Source organism: Piliocolobus tephrosceles, chromosome 1 (assembly GCF_002776525.5).
Source record: "Piliocolobus tephrosceles isolate RC106 chromosome 1, ASM277652v3, whole genome shotgun sequence".
Classification (NCBI taxonomy): domain Eukaryota; kingdom Metazoa; phylum Chordata; class Mammalia; order Primates; family Cercopithecidae; genus Piliocolobus; species Piliocolobus tephrosceles.
The window spans coordinates 155,417,300-155,437,353 of record NC_045434.1 but is presented as its reverse complement, the minus strand read 5'-3'; the positions used below and the strand labels follow the sequence as shown (position 1 = coordinate 155,437,353).

At 34.9% G+C, this 20,054-nt stretch overlaps 1 protein-coding gene across 20 annotated transcripts in view; it reads left to right on the top strand.

Moving 5' to 3' along the window:
- The window catches only part of SGIP1 (SH3GL interacting endocytic adaptor 1), a 224,350-nt gene extending 205,220 nt beyond the window's left edge, over positions 1–19,130 (top strand). For 15 of the 20 annotated variants that reach the window (XM_031933930.1, XM_031933936.1, XM_031933934.1 and 12 more), the window contains 5 exons: positions 2,390–2,522; positions 7,632–7,834; positions 8,971–9,035; positions 9,588–9,752; positions 11,057–19,130. In XM_031933930.1, the coding sequence (XP_031789790.1) occupies positions 2,390–2,522; positions 7,632–7,834; positions 8,971–9,035; positions 9,588–9,752; positions 11,057–11,079 (589 nt within the window). In that variant the 3' untranslated portion in view covers positions 11,080–19,130. The remainder of the gene's footprint in view (positions 1–2,389; positions 2,523–7,631; positions 7,835–8,970; positions 9,036–9,587; positions 9,753–11,056) is intronic. The other 5 variants (XM_031933919.1, XM_023210017.2, XM_023209996.2 and 2 more) reach the window with 3 other exon arrangements.
- The last annotated feature ends 924 nt before the right edge of the window (positions 19,131–20,054 follow it).

Sequence of the window (20,054 nt, the reverse complement as noted above, 5' to 3'; positions counted from 1 at the left end):
TCATAGTTACAGTTTTTGTTGCATTTTTAGGCAGTTATGTTGCCAAGTTCTTATGCATATGTGCAAAAGTTGAATACATATATTAACATATTGGTCTTATACATAGAATCAAATATCATTCAAAAGGGTTTTGCTTAACAAAATATTATATAGACCCTTAAATTATTATTTGCTAAAGTAAAGAAAAAAAGAAAGAAAATATATCACATTAATTTGGATCTTATGAACTCTAAATACTTAATCACTGTAACAGGGCTGTGATGAGTGACCCTTTAGTCATCTGTAGACTCTTTAGTTTTGTTATGCAGTGCCACTCCACTACCTCGACCACCACAACCATCCCCGGTTTTTAAAAAGGTGTTGTTGACCAAGCATCATTCTAGATTGCAGTCCCAGCCTTTAGTGTCTATCATCAGCCAATTGTTTCCTTAATGTTTACTGAAGAAGACTTCATATGTCACCATGGCCCCTGGACATTTTGGTTTGCAATCCCTACGACAGGGGTCAAATTGAAGATTACATCTACTTTTTTCTTGTGAAAAAAGTTTGCCTGTAAAAAATATGCGGGAACAAATGTCAAGTCAAGTATGAGACTGAAGAATGGTCAAGAAGCCTTGAGCATTTAAGAATTCCATCTCTGTGTAAGCATTTGATTGGCAAAGCTTTCTTGAATATTTTTTAAAGCAGGTTCTCTAAGAAATTATCACAGACCTATGACAACTTATTTTGCTATTAAACTCAGCAAATGTATTTCTTTAAAATTGTTTTATATAATTGAGGATTTCCCAATTATTCAAATCTACTTAGTACAAATTAATGACATGATGCTAGATATTAATTCTGAACCTCTGCTTTGGCATAGTGGGAAAGTGTGATCTGTACAACTGATATAGGCTGGAATCTGGCTCTGTTTCTTATTAGCTCCATGACCTTAAGCAAATTATTTAATTTCACTGACCCTCTGTTACTCTTACCTCCTGCCTACTTGTGTAGCAACAGCTCTGGGAACTTGGGTAACTTAGATGCTTTTCAATTTAAAAACTCAGATAGCCCTTATCAGCATCCCTAGCTCAGCCGACAAGGGGCAAAGTCTTAAGGACAAGGTGTGTTTTCCACCCCCTTCCTCCATTTCCAGGGCCAAAGAGCTTTACCTCGTCCTCAATAACCTTATATCCAGGGACAGCAAAATCACACTGGTCACACTGAGACTTGGCCACCCTTTCCTCACAGATCAGTGACAGTTTTAAGGCCCTGGTGTTTTTTACTCAGCATTCTTGATTTATGTGAATTCTGGAGACTGAATCATAGCAACTTACTTTTGACCTGTCTTTTCAGTTTTTCACTGTATCAGCCTTCTCTCTTCTCAACCCCGAATTTTCTCTTTTTATAACAAGTTTGCTCATCTTTAAAAACAAAGACAATAATTCTTCCTTTGTAGGGTAGATTATAATGAAATAGTTTATAATGCCTAGCATATAATAGGTGCTCAAGAAATTATAACTACTGTTATTGTACTATATAGGATATTCTGAAAGTGAAGTGTCAGCAAATGTGTGTGACAAGTAACTGAATCACTTGTGGCTTTAGCTTCCTCGTTATATGGGAAATGAGTTATATGTTTGTACACTCTTGCCTGATTCTTTTTATCACTGAGATGAGCATTTGCGAGATAGATTGGGTAAGTGGTCTGTATACAGGCCTCTGAGCAAAGCTAAGACTCTCATAGGGATATAAAACTTCTTAGCTTGTAAAGACTCTGCTCTCCTTCTGTATTATAACTACCGTGATTGTCATTTAAACTCTAGGATCATCTTATAAGTGAAGTGAAATCTTTGATGATTTAAATGCTCATGGATGAAATATTATGAATGCTGAAAAGGTAGCATGGTAATTTTAGTATCACTGTTTTCTGCTTAGTTGGTGATAAAGGCCATGTTTACATTTGGCCAAATATTTCGCTGGATAATTTCTGAGAAACTACTGGTCAAAGTAATTCAAAAGTAAATAAATGTATTCAGTTCCTTAATTGCATTAACTGACTAATTTAGACAAAACTGGTGCAGTAGAAAGGGCTATTAAGTTTGAGATAATAAATAATTCACTCTTGAAAGCACCCAATTATCACTGCAATTAGTTAATATTACTGAGCACTCACTGAGACTGATAGCAACACAGTAGCTCCTCCCTGTGGATATTAATCTACCAACACAAGGGCATTCAGAACTGTATTTGTACGAAAACCACACCACTGTTAATAGATTCATAATAATCTCTACAAATTGTCAAAAGATGGCTCTACATATCAGATGACAATTTGCTAAGATGCTTCTTGTAGGGTTTGCATTTGTTTTAAGATGCTACTCAATAATTTTTCTTCCCAAATGAACAGTGATAATACACAAAATGATGCCAATACCAAGGAATTCTGGGTAAACATGCCAAATTTGATGACTCACCTAAAGAAAGTGTCTGAACAAAAACCCCAGGCTACATATTATAACGTTGACATGCTCAAATATCAGGTAAGCCTATTTACATGGTCAGTATCTCTTTCACATGACATACTTGTTGTCTAAAGTACCTATTATTGAATAGAAATAACCAAAGTAACCCTTCTTTTAACATTATTTAAAAGCTATAACTCATTTTTCTAAATGGAAACTTTAAAAGACAACTTGGGGACTACTGACAAAAATATTCATACATGTTCTTATTAGTTTAAGCTTACAAGTAAAATATTTTATCACAAAATTAAAGAAATGTGCCACAAAAAATGAAGTTGCAGAACATTATACTAATTAAGATTATAAGTTTATATTAATAAACAAGATGATTATAATTTTGTTAAGAACATTACTATACTACAACCTCTTATTTTAAATGATTCAATGTAAACAATCTGCTTTTGTTTTTCTAGTAAGAGAGTCCTATGAAAGAATTCTAATAAAATCTAACATTTGGAAATAGTTCAATAATAAAGGAATGTTTGATACATACAATATATGAGAACTTTCTTTTTGTATCTAGGATTGACCTTACCTCAAATTATTATTCATACCAGGATCCTGATAGTGCCTGAGTCTCTCATTGATTCCCAGCCACTTGACTGACTGGATTTTTTTTCTTTTTTTTATTTTTTATTTTTTGAGACAGAGTCTCACCCTGTCACACAGGCTGGAGTGCAGTGGCACAATCTAGGCTCACTGCAACCTCCACCTCCCACGTTCAAGCGATTCTCCTGCCTCAGCCTCCTGAGTAGCTAGGATTACAGGCATGCAGCAGCACGCCCTGCCAATTTTTAATATTTTTAGTAGAAACAGGGTTTCACCGTGTTGGCTATGCTGGTCTGGAACTCCTGACCTCAGGTGATCCACCCGCATCAGCCTCCCAAAGTGCTGAGATTACAGGCATGAGCCACAACACCAGCTGACTGCCTAGATTTTTTTAAACCGTTTTATTTTTTAATTGACAGGTACAATTGTATATCTGTATTAGGTACAACATATTTTGAATATATGTACATTGTGGAATGACTAAATTAAACTAACATATGCATTACCTCACATAGTTATTTTTGTGATGAGAACACTTTCCATTCACTGTCTTTAGCGTTTTTCAATAATACAGTATATGGTTATTACCTATAGTCACCACATTATGCAATTGATCCTTGAATTTATTCTTCTCATCTAATTGAAGTTTTTTGTCCTTTGACCAACATCTCCCTAAACAAACCCCCACCCCAACCACCTCCACCACCACTACCTCAGCCTGTGGTAACCACCATTCTACTCTCTGATTCTATAAGATCAACTTTTATTTTTATGTTTATTTTATTTTATTTATTTAGTTTTTTTGAGATGAAGTCTCACTCTGTTGCCCAAGCTGGAGTGCAGTGGCACGATCTCAGCTTATAATAGCATCCACCTCCTGAGTCCAAGTAATTCTCCTGCCTCAGCCTACCAAGTAGCTGGGATTACAGGCACGCACCACCATCCTGGCTACTTTTTGTATTTTCGATAGAGACGGGGTTTCACCATGTTGGCCAGACTGGTCTCGAACTCCTGGCCTCAGGTGATTCCCCTGCCTTGGCCTCCCAAAGTGCCACTGTGCCCAGCCAAGATCAACTTTCAAATATTTCACATAAGAGTGAGATCATGTGGTATTGGTCTTTCTGTGCCTGGCTCATTTCATTTACCATATTTTTAATGCATTATGATTTTTGATTAAGTATGTTCAGATTAATTTTCTTAAAATGAAGAAAGTTGTACTTTAATAAAAATCAGGACGTCTCAAACTTGACTGTGTTTCTCAATCAAATGCCGGTTCTGAATTGATGCTAAAAAGAAATATACATTATATATATTTATTTATAATAGTCATATATACAACATATAGTACTTATAAAATAACACATTATATTTATAAATATAAATATTTATTTACACAAATATTTTAAATATATTTATATAAATATTTTAAAATATATAAAATATACAAATATATAAATATGATGTATTATATGTGAATATAATACATTATATATTATATGTGAATATATTATATGTGAATATATTATATGTAAATATAGGTAGATATCATTATTAAATATACATATAATATATGTATATTTGGGAGTGTTAGGACCTAGCAGATACATATATATATTTAATTTTTTTATTTTATTTAATTGGCTTGGAATGCAACCCAAGTATCTGTACTTTGTATAAGTTTCTCAAGGGAGTCTATGCATCCTGTGCTTTGGAAAACATTTATTTAAATTGTTGTAAGGAAACCATTTAAAGTGAAATATTTATATAATGGTATATTTTCCAAAAATGCAAAAGAATATAATTTTTCCTTGTGAGAATAGTATATACTCTTTGAACATTATGGATAATACTGAAAAAAATATGTAATACGGTATAAATTCATCACTTACAAATTAAAATATAACAGAAAACACATTTTATATAATTTTTTCCCAAAATATTTTAAAATGCTTAGTGACTGCTTTATACTTTGAGAGAAATGAAAGGAAATAAGAAAGGAAAACTCTAAATGCAATTTTTTTTCGAATGAGGAATTAAATTTCAAGGCAGAAGTTAAATTTCATGTATGGTTTGCACCCCCAAAGTGTGAAAATAAGATGGCAGTTCCTTTCCTTCGTGGACGCTAGTTATATACACTGCATGTACGTCTTCACTTCAGATTAAAAAAATTTTTAATCATTAAATCCTATAGAGTTTTTTTCATTTCCATGTTATTAAGTAAATCTAGAAATTAGACAGGATTCACCTATTGCAGTATGAACTTTGTGTAAAGTACTAAAGTGTAGGCAAGGGCTGGACGTGGTGGCTCACGCCTGTAATCCTAACACTTTGGGAGGCTGAAACGGGAGGATCACTTGAGCCCAGGAGTTCAAGACTAGCCTGGGCAACATAGTGAGATCCCGTCTCTACTTTTTTAAAATAAATAAAGTGTAGGCAAGATACTGAATTCTAGAATTAAGTCAGCTTTCTACTGGCCACTGACATCAGGTACTTAATATCCCAGAACCTCAGTTTCCTCATCTTCAAATAAGGGTAGTAATGATATCTACCTATTTTATAGCTTACTATAAGAATTTAATAGCCTAATATATTTCAAAGCAATTTGTGAAATGTAAACAGCCCAAGACTTGCTGCTTTATTTTAACGTGTGCTCTGAGGAATCCCTTTTGCTGTTATTTAGCTGTGTTTTTGTTGTTGTTTTTCAACAATGTAAGGAATTGGGTGGAGAAGCACAATTAGCGTTTTGTGGAACTGCCCTTAAACGCAGCACGTTTAGTTTCTGGCCCAAAAGCATCCCCCAGAAATTGGGACAATCAAAAACACATTTTCATATATCCAAAAAGCACCTCCCCAGGTAAAGGAACTATAATCAGGTTGAGAACTACTGCTGAGGACAGAGTTCAATAAAAGGGGTGGGGGAGGGGGATTCTGCTCTGCTTTTGATCTGCTTTAGTTAATAGATTTCTAAATAAATGTTTGCCTGCAGAAAGCATTATGCTGCCAATCATATTCAAAGTTTAAAAACTATAATGGTTAACTAGCTTAAATTGTCATCAAAAGTCATATCTGTCATTTTATAAAAGAATCCATTTTGGGGCTTGTTTCTGCCACAGCCACTCTTGCCTTCAGAGTTCCATCTACCCTCAGGACCCTTCTCCATGGTGACCATATGTGCAGGCATTTCCTAGACAGTTGTTTATATCCTTCAAAATCAGCAAAGCTCATCACACTCCATGAATAAAAATCCAAGGGCATAGACACCATTCATCTGATCCCTGCAATGTACGTGTACTTGTGAGAGGTGACTTTCTTAGAGACCTATTCAGCGCCATAATGAACAATCGAGAAATTGTAACACTGTAAATTTTTCACTGTGGACCCAGAATTCACATCGATATTATTGTCTTTAGATCCATGTTTGTTGATTCTTCAAACCTGGCTTTTTCTTGGTCAAGCTCACAGCTGATTCTAATTAGTATCAACAGTAGATTCCAGCGCTGTAGCACTTCCAGCTAAAGGAATCCCAAAGGAAGTAAAAACTGGAAGTAACTTCCAGTTACTCCCTTTGGGATTTGCCAAAGTAAGGACTTGAAACCAGGTATGAAATCCCAAAGGAGTAATAATAACCTACCCTAGTCTAACTCACTGGTTTGTTGTAGAAGAGAAAATATGGTAAGAGGTGGCATTTATCTAAATGTAATTCCTAGTGTGTGCTAGGCATCCTGCTGAGTGTTTCACAAAAAAAAAAAATCTCCTTCAATCTTCCTGACAACCCTATAGGTAAATATGATTGTTGTAATTCCCATTTAGCAGATGAGGAAAGAATTGAAGCTCAGAGGGGTTTAGGGACTTGTCCAAGATCACTCAGCTTGTAAGTGGAATGGCAGAATCAGAATTCACACCTGGCCGGGCATGGTGGCTCAAGCCTGTAATCCCAGCACTTTGGGAGGCCGAGACGGGCGGATCACGAGGTCAGGAGATTGAGACCATCCTGGCTAACATGGTGAAACCCCGTCTCTACTAAAAATACAAAAAACTAGCCGGGCGAGGTGGCGGGCGCCTGTAGTCCCAGCTACTTGAGAGGCTGAGGCAGGAGAATGGCATAAACCCGGGAGGCAGAGCTTGCAGTGAGCTGAGATCCAGCCACAGCACTCCAGCCCGGGCAACAGAGCGAGACTCCGTCTCAAAAAAAAAAAACAAAAAACAAACAAACAAACAAACAAAAAAAAAAAAAAAGAATTCACACCTGGGACTGTGTAGCTTCCTGGCCTCAGCTCCCGGCCAGTGTACTATTCCACCTCCTTAACTGACATGAAGTGTACTGGAAACTCCAAAGTGCCACTGAGACTAGTAGCTGCTTTGGTGTTTTTAGTCTGTAATGGTTTACCTGAAGCACCCAGCTCTCTCTTACAGCACCCTTCACGGTGCCTGTCCCTCATGGTTGCTTGTGAGCAGCATAAACAACACGATGACATTTTGATGTCTAAGAACATCCCTGTGGGAGAAAATCATAGCTCCTGGTTTTGTTTCAGATTATTGGTCGAGCCTTAAATATTCTCTTCCCTGTCGTTTGGCAAGGTGTCTGCCCAGGGCATTCAGTCCACGCCTCTAAACCTGGCAGTGAATTGGCGATGTGAGCCTTCAAGCACTGACCTGCGCATAGATTACAAATACAATACAGATGCAATGACGACCGCTGTGGCCCTCAACAATGTGCAGTTCTTGGTCCCCATCGATGGAGGAGTCACCAAGCTCCAGGCGGTGCTCCCACCAGCGGTCTGGTATGAAGCCTCCTGTTCTCCCCACCAAAGGGCTCCTCTGGGTCAAGGGGTCACAGACTTCTTAGCACTTGTGTGTCCTGTAGGAGGAGATGACAGCGGGCCTGTGTATTAGGGTTCAGGGCAGGAAATAGAAACTACTGGTAGCTATTTTAAGCAAAAACTAATTCAACATGGACTTCAATGCTTACACAATGGTGGAAGTGCTAAAGGAACAGGCTGAATCTCCAAAAAAGCCTCCCAGAGCTCTACAGAACTGGCCTGCCGCAATCCAGGGAAGGAGAGAAATTAGAAGGCCACCAGTAGAACCACAGAATTCAAGAAGCCACAGCTGTAACTCTGATCCTAGGACCAGCAAGCTCCTATTGGTACCTCCTTAAGTGCTTCTTGGCACCCACAAATTAGAGGCTAGAGTGGACCCCTGGTGTTAGAAGATCCCTACATCTGAGTTAGATTGCTGGTTAGAGGAAAACAGTCAAGAAAGCTGCAGGAGAATGGCCTCTGCCTCCTTTCTGTCTTCTAAATCTCAAACCGTGCATGCAATTGGTAAACCTAATTTGTACCTAGGACCCTAACTGCAAAGGCCTCTGAGAAATGTAGTGTTTCATTTTGTAGCCTCTGAACTATAAAAAGGCACACTAGAGAAGGTATGGGGCTAGAAACTGAATAGATACATTGTGCCTATATCATCTGTTATAAAGGACTTGTTCTAGAAAGAGCATTTCATTTTTCCATATGACTGTCAGAAGCAAAAAGTGGGATTTGTTTTAAAAATGAATGTCAGTCAGATCATGACCCCACTTTAAATTACCTTAATTAATTGATTAACTAATACTTCCATCTATCTTCCCATGTATCTGTTTCAGCAAATTTATTTTTTAAAAAAATTTTAGCTCTACTTTGTCCTCTAAATGTTCATTTCACCGTTTTCTAGCTAGTTACAATAAGGACAGGGAAAAAAGAGTTATGTATGTCTGGGAGGGGAGAGAGAGAGAGAGACAGGGAATTTTTAAATTGTAGTGAAACTTTTCAAGATCTATTTTTAAAAATTAATACTATCCGGAAAAAAAAAAAAACGTAGCATCCACTAAACAAAAACTCTTGGATATGCAAAAACCTTTTACCTAATTCATTTTTAGGAATGCTGAACAACAGAGAATATTGTGGAAGATTCCTGATATCTCTCAGAAGTCAGAAAATGGAGGTAATGGAATCGCAAGCTTATTTTATTTAACATGTAAAGCTAAAATTGCTTTTAGGTATTTGCCAACTATTACCCAAAACATGTAGCAATAAAAACAAGCAGAATATTTCACTCCAATTTTGCATTTATTTATCTCAATTAATAAAAGCAAATAATTCTTCAATGAATTCTCTTTTACCCCTTTTCTACAGACTCCACATCAAACTATCGTTTAGGCCTCTTAAGGAGGCATGTTTTCATCCTGTGCCAGATTCCACACTCCCTGATTAGACATTTTTCACTCTCCTCAGATATTAATCATAGGTTGGAAAATACAAGGGCTTCCAAGTAGCCCATCTTCAAATTTTGAGGTACCATCTCACGGAAGTACACTTTTACCAGTGTGCAAATAGAGTTGCTCATAATATTCAATGATAAACTTCATTTAATCACCATTTTGTCAATGAAGTCTGATTTTGTATGTTAATTTTTGAATGCAATCTCCAAAATTATATCCAGAATATTACATTGACTGTTACCTTGTAATAATGTTTGTTTTTTTTTTTTTTTTAGGGGTGGGTTCTTTGTTGGCAAGATTTCAGTTATCTGAAGGCCCAAGCAAACCTTCTCCATTGGTTGTGCAGTTCACAAGTGAAGGAAGCACCCTTTCTGGCTGTGACATTGAACTTGTTGGAGCAGGGTATCGATTTTCACTCATCAAGAAAAGGTTTGCTGCAGGTAAATGAGTATCTTGATTTTTTCATTTGCATAAATAATGTTGCCTTAGCTACTCTTCCTTAAGAGGAATAGATTGTGATTTTCTCATCTTTTTCCTCCACCTCTTTTCCACTCCCAACCCCCATCCCAATTAGAAAACAAACCAATTATTGAATGAAGTAGAAATAGGACAATGAAATAGGACAGTGAATCAGAAGTCAGGAGGCTCTGACTTCTAACTCTGTTTCTTAAGTGGGACTAGTTGTTCCCATTATATAGATGTATATACTGAGGTTAATGGAGTAAATCCTACTTTTATTAGATTGATGAACCAGACAAATCCTGTTTGCTTTTTTTTTTTTGATGAGCTGGAGTCTCACTCTGTTGCCCAGGCTGGAGTGCGGTGGTGCCATCTCGGCTCCTTGCAAGCTCCACCTCCCGGGTTCACGCCATTCTCCTGTCTCAGCCTCCCAAGTAGCTGGGACTACAGGTGCCCAACATCAAGCCCGGCTAATTTTTTGTATTTTAGTAGAGGCGGGGGTTCACCGTGTTAGCCAGGATGGTCTTGATCTCCTGACCTCGTGATCTGCTCGCCTCAGCCTCCCAAAGTGCTGGGATTGCAGGCGTGAGCCACTGCACCCAGCCTTGCCTTGTAATGTATCTCCCACCTGAAAACTTTTTGTTCTCTGACAGGGCTTCATAGGTTTAGACTTGTCAGGTTTAGCTGAGATCTGGGAGAATCTATTTTTCATTTTAATCACAAACTCAAAGAACCTAGGCCACAGATCAAAAATGGTCACCCATAAGCTGAATGTGGCCATGAGACAAGTTTTATTTGGCACAAATCATGGGGTTTTGTTTTGTTTTTCAATTCGGGGAGAGGAACTCTCTAATACTAGAGTGATTATACTTTTCAGTGATTTGCTGGGATAAATTCTGGTTTTTCATGTCTGTTGTACTGATGTAATTATTAATTATACCCTTTTCACTCTCGAAAATGATCCAAGTTGGAAATAAGTTATATGATCACCCTTTCTAAAATAAGTTGCATTCTCACATACAGAAATAAATCTCCCAATCTATTCTGGGCAAACCCCAAACCTCTGCAAATTGTTGATCTATGGAAATGTGAAAAGTCAACTAGCCGATCTGAAAAATTGAAAATTGATTTGGAAACGTTATGTATCTTTTATTTGTATTGCACCTCTAAAGTATACAGTATCTGGCTCCTAGAGGTAGGGAAGGAGGAATAGAAATGTTACCCATATAATAATTACATTATTGAACTAGCAGATAACCTGTTAACGTGTTGTTTTGTTTTGCAGGAAAATACTTGGCAGATAACTAATAAAATCTTATGCAAGGATTTGGAGGATTCATATAATGGAGAACTGATGTATGAGAAACAGGTTTTAATTTTGGTTTGATGAAAACAAACCAATATCTGCACTTGGGATACATCAGGTGGAAAGTCAATGACTTTCAGCTGTGATTTCCCTCACACAATACCATGATGACCAGTCCTACAGTATTTACTTCTAGGTGTAATATTGTTAATGGTTTTAAAATGTAATTATTGTATTTGTAAATTGTACTCTCATTCCAGTAAAGCAGTTAGACACTTGAGTTTTAGCATTTTACCATTCCCGAAATGGATGTAATTCAAACTGTGGTATGTAAATTTAATAGTAGTATTGTTGAATGGCACAATGCTTACAGAGGTAGATTGCATTTTGTCAATATATAAAATTTAAATATAATATTGATAGCTGTCATAAAGGGGGTGCCACATATTAAAGAAACTTAAGTGGAACCAGAAGAAAAAGAAACAAACTTACTTTTCTTCAATCCTTAGTATGTTTTACTCTAGTGCTAAATAAAAATTCTATCTTCAAATGTTTAGAGGGTTAAATTGAGAAACTATTTCAGAAAAAAATTCTAAGGTTACAGCATATTCAAAGAAAAGCATTAGTTACCACTTTTTAAAAAGCTTTTTTTTCAAACTGCAAATTTCATAAAAATGCAAACTGTGTAAACAGGGCCTCTTATTTTTATAACTTGTGTAAAAAGGGAAAGCAATTCATATTTAAAGATTAAGTATATTAAATTATAATCAAGAGTAACGAAGATGTTGAAGTCTTAACTACTTGCCCCTCTCTACAGTTTAGCAAATGTGGGGATTGCTGAATAATCAGTCAGACTAAAACCAAAATTGTGATTTTAAGATTTCAAGACTTTCTGTAGTTGAACTGGCTAACAACTTTTGCTTAATTACTCTGAATAGATGATCTTCCTCATCCAGTATGGGGGAATGATACCTCGCATCTTCCTCTTTATCCACAGGAAATCAAAACACTGAGACTGAGAATTTTAGGGAAAAAAAAAAAGTCCCCTGTTTAGATCCAGAAGGGTTTTAATCATTGTTTATATCATTTGAGAATGAAAAAATAAGCTTTATAAATGAAATTCTATTCACATTACTGTGTAATAAATTTCCTTTCAGATGATTAAGATTCATTGTGTAAAACTGTAAATCTTTGCCATTCTTGGAGAAGCAAGAGGAGAGTTATCAAAAATGTATGTCATTTCATCGTTGCAAGGTATAATAAAAACTGTAATTATTCAATCTGGCCCCACCATATGAACATTCAGAAAGACGAACTTCTTCGGGAGTCTCAGTTGTAAAACCTTCCCTCATTCAGATCTGAAAATGTTAGTCTTCCTTTAAGTCCTAGAACTTATTGAAACATAAACCAATATTTATTATAGGTTATGCTATTAAATATAATTATTAAGTTATTATTTTTATAATTAGTTGTTAAATTTTCATTTTATATCCACTCAAATTTAACAAAGAATCTTTAGCCCCTTTAAATTTTAGAATGAAATTAAATTTTTAAAGTCTTACTTCTAAAATGAGATTGTGACTGGCAATTGTTTATAGTGAAACTTTTTAAATTAATCTTTGTACTCCTCTGTTAATGCTTGCTACCAAAAGAATGTTCAAGATGATTTGTTTTACCCTGGGAAAATTCTTACTATTCAACAAACTCTCAGTCGGCTCCCTAAAGCAGTCTGGTGTTGAAGTTTCTTTGAACAAACTAATTAGTATACTCATTTTATGTAAAGGTATCCAATTTGGTTTTGAAACCAAAATAGAAAATGCAAAATTCTAAATTCCATGAAACGTGGAATTTATGACACCAAAATCAATGGAGAGTAAGCAGCAGAAAACTGAGAATTGTCCAGCATATGGATATAGCAATGTGTTTTTAAGTAATCAATTCATTTAAAAATTTGAATATTAATACAAAGCATATTAAAAATGTGTAAATATTACTGGTTCTCATGTCTTTGTATTTATATTTTATGTTGTTTTATTTTGTATAGATCTGGAATTAATTAGTAATTAAACACAAGGGTTTTTTCCCAGAAACTAATTTTATTGATTTTTAAAAATGTAATTAAAAGCATAGATTACAGTAATCTCTAACATTATCCAAATGTTTCTAGGGACTAAATTAGAAACTATGAAGAAATCCTGTAATTCTTTAATTGGTCTTTATGAAACAGAATGGGAGTCAGCAATTCCAAATGATTGAACTATGAATAACCAGAACCTCAATAGAAAATGTATCCCTTCATCTTTCAGAAAAGACATCAAATAATAACACAGTAAGCTGGTATCAGGGATTTGTATTTTGACATTTTGTTGTTTTTTTTTTAATTTTGTAGATTATGATCTCCTGTTACATCTATATCCACAGTACTGTAGAATAAGAATTCATGCCCTGAAAATGATCCTAGGCAATGAAAGAGTCTCAGTTATCAAAGACATTAAGTCATATTCATTTATTCATTTTATTCCCAAGTCAGAATAAAATGAACTAGTAGGTATTAAAACTATTTTCAGTACTAGGGGTTAAAACACAAAGAAATGTTTCCAGTTAACCAGAACACCATTTCCTGAACGTTATGATCTTTAAAAGGTTCTGCTTTAGCAAGATAAAAAGTATAAATGATGCTACTTTATTTTGGCAACATGGAAAGTATGTTTTTCTTTTCCAATAAAATCCATATTTTCATGAAATTTTTAAAAATAAATTTTTATTAAGAATTAGTCTGAATTTTATCATAATTGAAATTTATAATTACTAAGAATTAAATTTTTAATCATTTTTAAAGTTGTATTCTTCTCTACACCCACAGCCAAAATGGAAATTCACTGTATGGTATTTGAGAATATATTTCACCTGTAAAAGAAAGAATGTCCACAATTCAAAGGGTTTTGAGTTAATAAATAGGAATCCCTCAGTCAAACTACAGAATTTTTTTCGTTTTATATATTCTTAGCAAAGTATTTGAGCTATAATTACACATATTTCCACTTCTAAATCTTCTTTTAGAAAGCAGATAACTATAATACTATAGTTGGGTCTACCCCTAACTCCTGCCGTATAATATTGGACAAGTCACTGCCCTTTTCAGTTTCTCATCTTTAGAATGAGGAGTTGGGATTGCCAGTGGTTTTCAAGCTTTTCTTAACAGCAGGGCATTTGTTTCTAATAAAATTGCACATGGAATCCTGGTAGGCAAAACAGCTCAAAGAAATGCAGGAGTTTCTCCAACAGTTTAAATCAGGGCTCCCCAAAGCACAGTTTAAACACCATAACAACACGCAATGATCTGTCAAGTGTCTTCCAACTCTGAAGTTCCACAGTTGTAATTTATTCAGATAAACCACCTTTTGAGGCTTTATAAGCAAACTTGTAAAAATAATAGTAATTGAATGATACACAATAAAAATTGACAGACTGTTTACCACATAGCAGTCACTACAGATATTAGCTCATTTAATCCTCTTATCAATCAAAAAATTGTAAGTACTCTTTTTAATTCCTGTTTTACAAGCGATGACACTGAGGCTTAAATAGAATAATTAATTTCCCCAAAATGACACTGCAGCTGACAATAACCCAGTTATTCTGACTGCAAAGGAAACGCCTTAATTACTTTGTCCATCCTGAACAAAAAAAACTCTGTTTTATGTCACTGTACATACTTCATTTGAATGCCAGGGTGAAAGCCACCATGAAAAACCATTACCAAAATAAGGATAATTCCAATAACAAAATTGTCAAAAAAGAATCACTGCTTCTCAAAGTATGATTGGTGTCATCACTTATTAATGTTTTGTATCATCACTTATTAATGATTTTGTCTTGGTCACCACTATGCCTAGAAGATAGTAGGGACTGATAAACATTGTTAAACACCGTAACAACACACAATGATCTATGAAATGTCAATGTCTTCCATCCCTGAAATTCCATGATTCTACTTTACTCAGATAAACCACCTTTTGAGGCATTATAAGGTAACATGTATAATCAAGTTCATACAAGCTATACACAGTGGGCATTGATAAATTTGTATTGACAGCATAAACTTCTAGGGATGGGATTTGGGAATATACATTTTGATAAGTGCCCCAAATTTGAGAATCATTGCTCTAGTAGATCTCTAAGGTCCTTCTTAGTTCTGACATTATATCAGATTTTAAGCATTAAATTCTAAGATGAAAAACATTTTTCTAGTCAGTTTATTTTTCATTCAGTCCACTTAATTGCCTACAATCTTAAAAAAAAATATTTTTTTCCTAGGAAAATTCCTATCTTTTTCTTAAAGTTACTCTGTTATACTATCTCAGTCTCAAAGTAGCCTGAAATGCATTTTCTCATTTTCATATTTCTGTCCTTCTCTTCAATGTCTTGAAAGACTTGAAGTAGAAGGGAGGTTGCAAGCTGTTATTTATTCAAACACAAAATCCTAATAAATGTTTCCTTCTTTGCAAGGGACATTCAGATCTCTAACTTGTGAGTTGAACCTATTTATTTTGTAAGCTTTTGACTTTACAAACATGTGGTATCCTCATTCTAAAAGAGTTGCACCAATATTTTTTCTCAAAATAGCCACAGGCTGTAAATTAAATTGAATAATACAGTAAAATATGCAGATACATACTAAACAGACGAGTGTGTGTGTGTGTGTCTGTGTTTAAGCTTTTCCTTTTCCAAAAGATTATACATTTGAGCAAAATCCCATTCAGTCTGAATGTACTCATTTTGCCACATGGTTTTCTGATCAGCAATTTTTTTAAAAAAAATGAAAGCATGATATTACATTTAATAATAGCAAAACAAGAGTGATCTCTAAATATAGCCTTGAAAGTTAATGTAATATGATGTGTCCATGCAATTAGTCAAATTAAATTGTTGATATAAATGTACAAATCAATCCAAGTTACACTGATTAAAGGGACTATTCGAATGACCAGCCTCACCACCTTTTACTATGTGCACTTTCCTCTTAAGACTTTATTGTATTTTCCCTGCCCCTTTAGGCTTTTTTATCATGTGGAAACAGTATCTAAATGCCATTCTCTCACTTATGAATTAAATATGGCAACCATTAATGTTCCTTTTTGTCAGTGGAGTGCATGGAAGGAAAACAAAATAGGAATACATTGCTTAAGTCTCTAAATATTAAAAACAAACGAACAACAACAAAACACTTGCCTTTCTGTTGTGTCATTGCTTCAATGTTCTGTCATCTTCTGCAAGCTAGAGTTGCATTGTTGATATCTAATTAAGATCTAAATATCTTTCATGAAGGAATGTTAAATGTAAAGTCTGTTGAGTTGACCATGGTGAATCTCTTGATTGGCCCTCATGTTTAATATCTGATTTCTTTCCTAAATGGGTATGTCTATGCAGAAAAGACACCTCATAGTTGACATTGACCATGGGTATAATAATTTATTCTCCAGGTTTAACTTCTAAAATTATTTTTCCTTCGATTTCTAACTGCCTCCTTCTATCCCTAGAGTAATACCTTGCCTATCTTAAATACATCTTTATCCTTGTAAAAAAAGTTTTGGCAAAAAACAAATATATTTTTTAATGTCCCATAATGTTTTAAAGGAAAGAAGTAAAGAGTATTTGGGCTATGCTCACCAATATTCCAGTATTTTACAAATTGTGTTCTGGAAGATATTCGTTGTGGGCTGAGAACAAATGGTCCTATACTATAATTCTCTCTCCTTGAACATTAATAATAAATGTTAGTGTTTATGAAGCTTAAGAAAGTTATTGAATGAGGTAAAAACTTTTTTTTCTAAGCACACCTTGAGAAACCTTTGGAAAAGTTTTCTTTTAACACTAGTTTATATATCCTTCAATAATTGTAAATAAAATAACCAGGAATGCTTTGAAAAAATGCTTCTGGAATTTTTTTTTAATGTTAAGGGAATTCCTGTCATTTCAAATGAATTGTTATCTATTTTAAATTTCATTAGTATCTCTTAGTGAATTTAACTTTATCGTCTAAAATATTCAAAACAATAAAATTTTTTTAATTGTTTTTGTATTATTTTTAAGGCTTGCACCTATGACCAGCATATCAGACCCCTATCTGTTGAAGATGTTTCCAATTATTTGCAGTGTGGAATTAATGCCAGTGAATAATCTGCAGCAATGTTTTACTAAACAGCTTTAGGAATCTGAATCATGATAGATCCATGTTGACAGTATTTTTACATAAGCTTGTCAGAAATTATATTAAAAACATTTTGGGGAAAGCCAAGGGCAGTGCACTGTTTAGCACAGATTTTGCGAGATTCTATACTCTTAATGAGCATTTCACAGGATTTTGGTGGTGGTGGTGGTGGTGGTGGTGGTGGTAGTTTCTTTTGTTTTGTTTTGCTTTACTTTGCCAATCAGTTGCTTTTTTTAGCAAATCAACAATGTTTCTTTAAAAACTTCCTGGGTAAATTGTTTGTTATCATACAGAAAAGAATCAAACTCAATCACTTTACATTTCTCTAAAGATAGTTCAGTTTTTAATCCATCCAGAATTTGTGAATCAGCCTGATAGATCATAAGCCATGTATAATTTTAAAATGTTCCATTGAATGAGTATATCATACAAATGTTAATTCCATCTCACTCATTCGGTTTTATATTACTTTTATGACTTTTTATCTGGCAAAGTAAATGTTTGATATTATTCATACACCATCACTCTAAGGTATTTTAAATCATACAACAAGTAACTATCACAAGGACCACTGTCCCAAGATCCAAAGTCAAATTTTCTTTTCTTTTCAAGTTGCTAGAATGATAATTCATATAGCTGTTTTGATTTTTGATGTCAGAATTTAGTTCTTGCTTTGTTAAATAGACATACATGGAAGAGTTGGCTCCTGTCTAATTCATATTCTCTCTCTCTTTATCTCTCTCTCTCTCTTTCTTTCTCTCGGTGTGTATGTCTCTCTCTCTCCTCTCTGTCTAAGGGGAATTGGAAAATTGCTGCTGAATAATTTTTCTTGAAAAAGCCAAGTGTTGATATGATGATATATTAATCTTATCTATGAACAGAGAGCTTCACTACAGGCCAAGCAGTAACGTATACAGCTGGCTTTTTAAGCTGTTTGAACACGATTGTTTTTGATTAAAAAGAATTTTTGGTTTTTTTTACTTGTATAGTAAAAGATCACATGAATTAAGTGCTCGGATATTAATTTTCATTCATACTAAGTGGCCATGTAAGGCATTGATTTTTTTAAACTTGAACAATATAAGCAACTAGGAATCTCAGAAAGATTGTGCTGTGTTTCTATAGGTAATGAAATCCTGTCAATTAAGGAAAATGCTGTGTGTAATTTGATTTGGTGGTAGCCTTTATTTAGAGCTCTCTTTGATCTATGTAGCAAAAATAGACTAAATTTCTTTTTAATCTTGTACTGAGTACATAATTTCACAAAAATACCTTGGGTATAAAATATTTATAAAAGGAATTGTGGATTAAAATACTCAAGATACTTTTAAAATTTCGTCAAAATGTTGATTCCCAGCCTTTTTCCTACAAGTCTATTTCAAAAGAGCATACTTTATTCTGACAGCCATTACTGCTTAGTCTGTGATGAAAACTTTACTGCTTCTATGCTATGCTCAAGAGAAAACCAACAACGGAAGCGAAGGCTTGCTCCTTCACAGAATTGCAGCAAAGCTCTCTGCTGGCAATGGTGACAGGAAAGTGTGTAATTGACTTGTTGAAAATAGTCATGAGACCATCAGAACATTACTTGCCTTATAAGTTAGAAATAGTATGGATATCACTTTTTGTAAATAATATTTTTTGTGTTTTTTGTTCATAATTTTCCCAATCACCTATTTCACAAAATCCTGAATATGCAATTATTTATTATGACACATTACTGCAACTAGGGCTCCCATTCCAGAACAAAGTTTAATTCTATATGTAAGTTGTTACTGAAATGTGATTTCTTTTTCAGGAAAATAAATGAAAAATATGAAAATAAATTGAATTGTAAATCTCTTTTACTGTCAGCCTCTTAAAATTTTACCCGCATTTCTGGAAAACTTCATTCCATGTTTAGGGTAGGGATGGTGGACCAAAGGTCTGACAAAGGTCAAGGGTTTAGAGTTAGACAAATCTCAGCTCTGTGATTTAAGTATCGACTTGAGCATGTTACTCAACGATTCTACATTTCCTTATCTTAAAAAAAGATAGAGCAATGTCCCCTATGTCGTAGACACTGAACAGATTCAATGAGATAATGTTTATCCCTCACCCAGCAGTTCCTACCTAGTTCATAGTGGATACTCAGTCAACAATCCTTTCCTGTTATCTTTCCATGAGTAGGGATTGGGATAGGCAAAAGCACCTATTGCTCTTCTTCCAAAACTATCCTAATACTGTGCTCCACCGGAATCCCAATGTATTACTGTCAGTTAATGCTAATTGCTGCAGGACACTCATCAAGAGCCATGCCCTTGGCTAGCTGCTTGGAGGCATCTTGTGTCTGCTTCCAATGATTGCCCACTACAGGAGGGTCCCTATAGTGTTTATTTTATTTGCTTTTGGTTTGGGGAGGCCCAATGGGCTTAGGCTGGGGATAGTCGCTAAGGAAGAGGAAAGGCCCATTCATACCAGCAGATAGGTCCTCAACCCCAAACAGCCTCCATTTCAAAGCTTCCTAGCCATTAACAGGCTCGGAAGAGTCGTGTTAAGGAAAGTGAAAGAACCCAGTCCTGTTTGTAATACACTGGAGTTAAGACCATGAGTTTCAGGGGCCCTGGGCATATTATTTAACATTTTAAAATCTCCAAATCCTTTAAAGGGAGAACATTCCTTTCTTGACAGAGTTATTGGGACGTCTAAATCCCAATGTTTGTTGGTATCTGGGGTATCTGGCCAATGTAAGCGCTCAATTACCTCCATCACCCACCGCCTGTGCCT